Consider the following 4,035-nt stretch of genomic DNA (forward strand, 5'->3'; position numbering starts at 1 on the left):
AGCACACACAAGTCCCCTAAGGGCATTGCCCCCACAGTGGCTGGCAGACACCAGGTGAGAGCCGAGGATGCCCACTGCCATGGGGAACCTGCAGGAAAGGCTCAGCTCAGGTCTCAGAGCTAGGGCTGAGAGCATTTTTGAGCTGCTAAATGTCCATTTGGTGATTTGCATTGTTGGGGTTCTCAAAGTGCCATCGCAAGAGACTTGCCATCTGAGGGCTTCATCCAGGTTCTAGCCCCACAGCAGACAACATCAGCCGCAGCATGTCATTAAGGCAGAGCAAAGAAGAGGAGGAGGAGGTGTCCCAGCAACATCAGCATGCTGGTCTTGGCGGCGGTGGTGACAGCAGAGGACTCAGCTGGAGGCAGAGGGAAAACTGAGACATGAGACCAGCCCAAGCGGGACCACCGCAGGGCTGGAGCATGCAGCCCCACGGTCCCCTCCCCAGGGGGCTCCTGCCACACCCAGCCCATGGGAAAAGGGCCCTGACCCCTGGGACACCCAGGGACCACCTCCCACCCATCCCACCCAGGTTCTGCCACCTGGTACAGCCAGTACCTGTCCAAGAGCAGGGGTGCCTGCGGGTCAGCTGGGCGCTGCTGGAGGACACAGGGTTGCTGGCCCTGCAGGTGTAGGTTTCCAGCAAGGGGTTGAAGGAGAGGGGCAGCGTGCCGTTAGAGCCCATTGTCATGACCCTGCTGGGGGGCATCCACTCATAGGTCACGTCTTCCAGCTGCACCAAGCACTCCAGGGTGACTTCGCAGTGCTCCAGGTTGTCCCCATTCACTATGGCACGCACGGTAGGTTTGGGGACCACATCTGCAAGAGGCACTGGGATGTCACAGCCCGCCCTGTCCCCAGCAGGGTGCCAGGACCACCACACCCCAAGGCTCACCATACACCTTCAGGTGGACGCTGTTGGTGTGCTCCTTGCCCACCTCATCCTCCAGGTACACCCAGTAGGTGTTGCTGTCGTTTTTCTGCAAGCTGCTGATCTTCAACGTATTGTTGGGGAAGAGCTGCAGGCGACCCTTGAAAGGACCGTTGGGGTACCGGACCCCCTTCCCGTTCTCGCGGATGGCGACCTTCAGGGAGCTGCCGCAGCGCCAGTGGCTTTGGTGGTAGGTGGTGTTCTGGCTCTGTGGCGGGGGGCTGAGGTACACCACCCCTCCCACGACCCCTACTGCCTGTGATGAGGCCACCTGCACCCATGCTGTGGGGAGAGCAGAGAGTTGTGCTACCAGACATGGCTCGGAGGGGACGGGGGCAGCCCCTTGCCTCAGCCACCTTTGTAGCCCCTGGGGCTGTGAGGCATTGGAAAAGGCTGCCCAGGGAAGCAGCTGGGTCACCATTCCTGGACATATCTGGTGTGGTGCTCATGGCAGACCTGGCAGCGCTAGGGTAATGGTTGGACCTGCTGGCCACGGTGCTCTTTGCCCTGGGAGGTGGTGGAGTCACCCATCCCTGGGGGTGTTCAAGGAAAGGTTGGAGGTGGTGCTTGGGGACATGGTTTAGTGGGTGATAGCGGTGGCAGGGGGGCAGTTGGACCAGATGAGCTTGGAGGGCTTTTCCAACCTTAATGATTTTGTGATTCTTTTCCAACAGAAACGTTTCTATGCAATGCCCCATGGTGGGAACATCCCTGAGGCTCATCGGCCTGACTCCTGCCTCCACAGAGGGTGGAGTCACGGCATATATCCAAGAGTGCTGTCCACATACTTGAGCATCAACTGTCTTGGGGCCATGCCCACGGCCCCGGGAGCTTCTTCCAGGGCCTGACCGCAGCGAAGTCTTCCCTAATAGCCAGTCTGGCTGCTCCCAGCCCCATTTCCTCACATCCTGTCACCAGGGAGAAGAGACCAGGGCCTGAGTCAGTGCTGCCCTCATGAGGAAGCTGCAGGCCGCCATGAGGCCTCCCTTCAGCCTGCTCCTTTCAGGGATACACAAACCTCACACATCGCGCCCTCTGGTCCTTTCCACTCCCCCGTTGCCCTCCTTTGGGCCCATTCTGATATTTTCATGTCCTTCGTATGGTGCCGAGCCCAGAACTACACAAGGAGCTTGGGGCGAGGCCGTGCTGATGCTGATGACAGACGGACAGCCATTTCTTCCGCACCCCAGGGTTCGGGGCAGCCATTTTGGCTGGCTCCTGGGGGGGCTGACCATCAGCCCCAAGGCTCCTGTCCCATCCTGCAGGGCCATGCTCCAGTTGCCTGCCCCCCTGTCTGTACACTGCCTTCCCTTTTCTCAACCCCAGGAGCATCTTGTGAGGCATGGCTTCATGCCAAGCTCTGCCGCTGACATTTTTTCCACTTTTGCTTCCACTTTCCTCCCCCCTCCCCAGCTCGCTCGGCAGCCCCTTGCCCCCCAGCTTGGTGGGACACCGGGGTGCCCTGTGGGGAGCGAGACGGACACCGGGGTGTCCCCACAGGTCACAGCTTGGGGATGGGAATTGCTGGGGAAAAGAGTGAGGATGGGGAAGGCTCATGTAGGATGGGCAATCCACGGGCACCCCCCCAGTGCCCACCACCACCACCACTGCTGCCGCCATCCCCAGCACCATCCACCCCCAGCCTGGCATCACAGCCCACCCGGCACCCTTGCCCTGGAGAACCCCCCGCCCCAATGTTACCTTGCACAATAGAGTAGATTAAGAGGAGCTCCGCTGCAAGCCCCACCGCCATCTTCACAGCATTTTGGCGCGCAAAATTCTCGCTGAAACTCACGTGGCCGAGTGTCTCAGACACCCCCAGTGCAGAAAACCCCCAATCCCCCAGCTCCCCGGTCAAGGAAGTATGTTAGTACGAAGAATAAAGACCGCACCCTTTCTTCCTCTTTTGGGTCCTCCAGCCTTGCCTGGGAGAGCCGGAGGGCGGCAGTCAAGCTGAGGCAGGGGAGGTTCAGGCTAGACATCAGAAAGAGGTTTTTCACCGAGAGGGTCGTTGCACAGTGGAAGAGGCTCCCCAGCGAAGTAGTCACTGCACCAAGCCTGTCTGAATTTAAGAAACATTTGGACTGTGCACTTAGTCACATGGTCTAAAATTTTGGGTAGACCTGTGTGGTGCCAGGAGTTGGACTGGATGATCCTTATGGGTCCCTTCCAGCTCGGGATATTCTACGATTCTATGATTCTTTTTGGGGCAAAGGGCAGTGAAGTCCTGTGCTGGGGGCAAGCAAACACTGGCACCTTCCCACCTGTGAAGGAAGGGTGATGGCAGCACCCACTGAGACCTGACCCAGTTTAATTTCAGCCCCCCACAGTTCACACCCATCAGTGAGAAGATCCGATGCCAGCAAGAGGTGTTCCTATGAACGTGCCAGCGCACACAATGCTGCAGCCAGACGGGCAGTGCTGTCCCCGTCCCCAGGCACAGCGGGGCTGAGCATCACCAGCTCAACGCACACCAGTAGGAACTGGCGGAAGTGGGGATCAAACTGCTGTCACCGTGCAAGCTGCAGCCTGGGTGCTGCAAGTCACCCCCCACGTGCAAAGCATGGCCATTAGGGAAAAATTACCATGATGGAGCATGGCTTGGGCTGATGGGTGCAGCTCAGAACTGGCACCCTCAGCTGATTCTGCTCATTAGGAGCACGGGGACCCTGCCTTTGGGGCCAGTCCCTTCTGCAAAAGGAGATGCACCTCCTACATCAGCCCCTGCTGACGGGTAGCAGCCTCAGCCCCTTCCATGTGCCTGAAGTTTCTGCCCCGGATTCTCCATCAATGCCCACGCTGCTCTGTGTGTGGGTTGCAGCTCCCAGCCCCAACAACAAGGTCCCTCAGCCAGGCACAGCCCAGACTTACCTCCCATGGCCGAAGCGAGAGTGGGTTGGGATTTATGCCATTGGAAGGGTTATTATTCACCAAAAAGAAATAAGAAAAGTCTCCTTATGTTCATTTGCATTTGCATTCACCCGCATTTAGTGCGACAAGTATTCCGCTCACACCTGCATGCCCTGAAGTGCTGAAGACAGGGCGCGGGCTGGCACCGATCGGCAGAAGCACGGCGGTGCCTGAGCCCCGATGTGCTGCGCCTG

At 58.8% G+C, this 4,035-nt stretch overlaps 1 protein-coding gene across 1 annotated transcript; it reads right to left on the bottom strand.

Annotated features, from left to right (window-relative positions):
* Positions 1–269: 269 nt before the first annotated feature.
* Positions 270–3,809, bottom strand: LOC118258612 (CD48 antigen-like). Its single transcript, XM_035567481.1, has 4 exons — positions 3,803–3,809; positions 896–1,213; positions 559–819; positions 270–358 (listed from the first exon to the last, which is right to left on the bottom strand). The coding sequence occupies exons 1-4, from the start codon at positions 3,807–3,809 to the stop codon at positions 270–272; spliced, it is 675 nt and encodes a 224-aa protein (XP_035423374.1).
* Positions 3,810–4,035: the final 226 nt, after the last annotated feature.

This window comes from Cygnus atratus, chromosome 28 (genome assembly GCF_013377495.2).
Source record: "Cygnus atratus isolate AKBS03 ecotype Queensland, Australia chromosome 28, CAtr_DNAZoo_HiC_assembly, whole genome shotgun sequence".
Lineage (NCBI taxonomy): Eukaryota > Metazoa > Chordata > Aves > Anseriformes > Anatidae > Cygnus > Cygnus atratus.

Excerpts from the sequence above, each read along its gene's own strand:
- LOC118258612 (XM_035567481.1), bottom strand. Across the intron at positions 820-895 it reads CGTCCACCTGAAGGTGTATG|ATGTGGTCCCCAAACCTACC; the intron begins GTGAGCCTTGGG and ends TGCCTCTTGCAG. Across the intron at positions 359-558 it reads GCACCCCTGCTCTTGGACAG|CTGAGTCCTCTGCTGTCACC; the intron begins GTACTGGCTGTA and ends CTCTGCCTCCAG.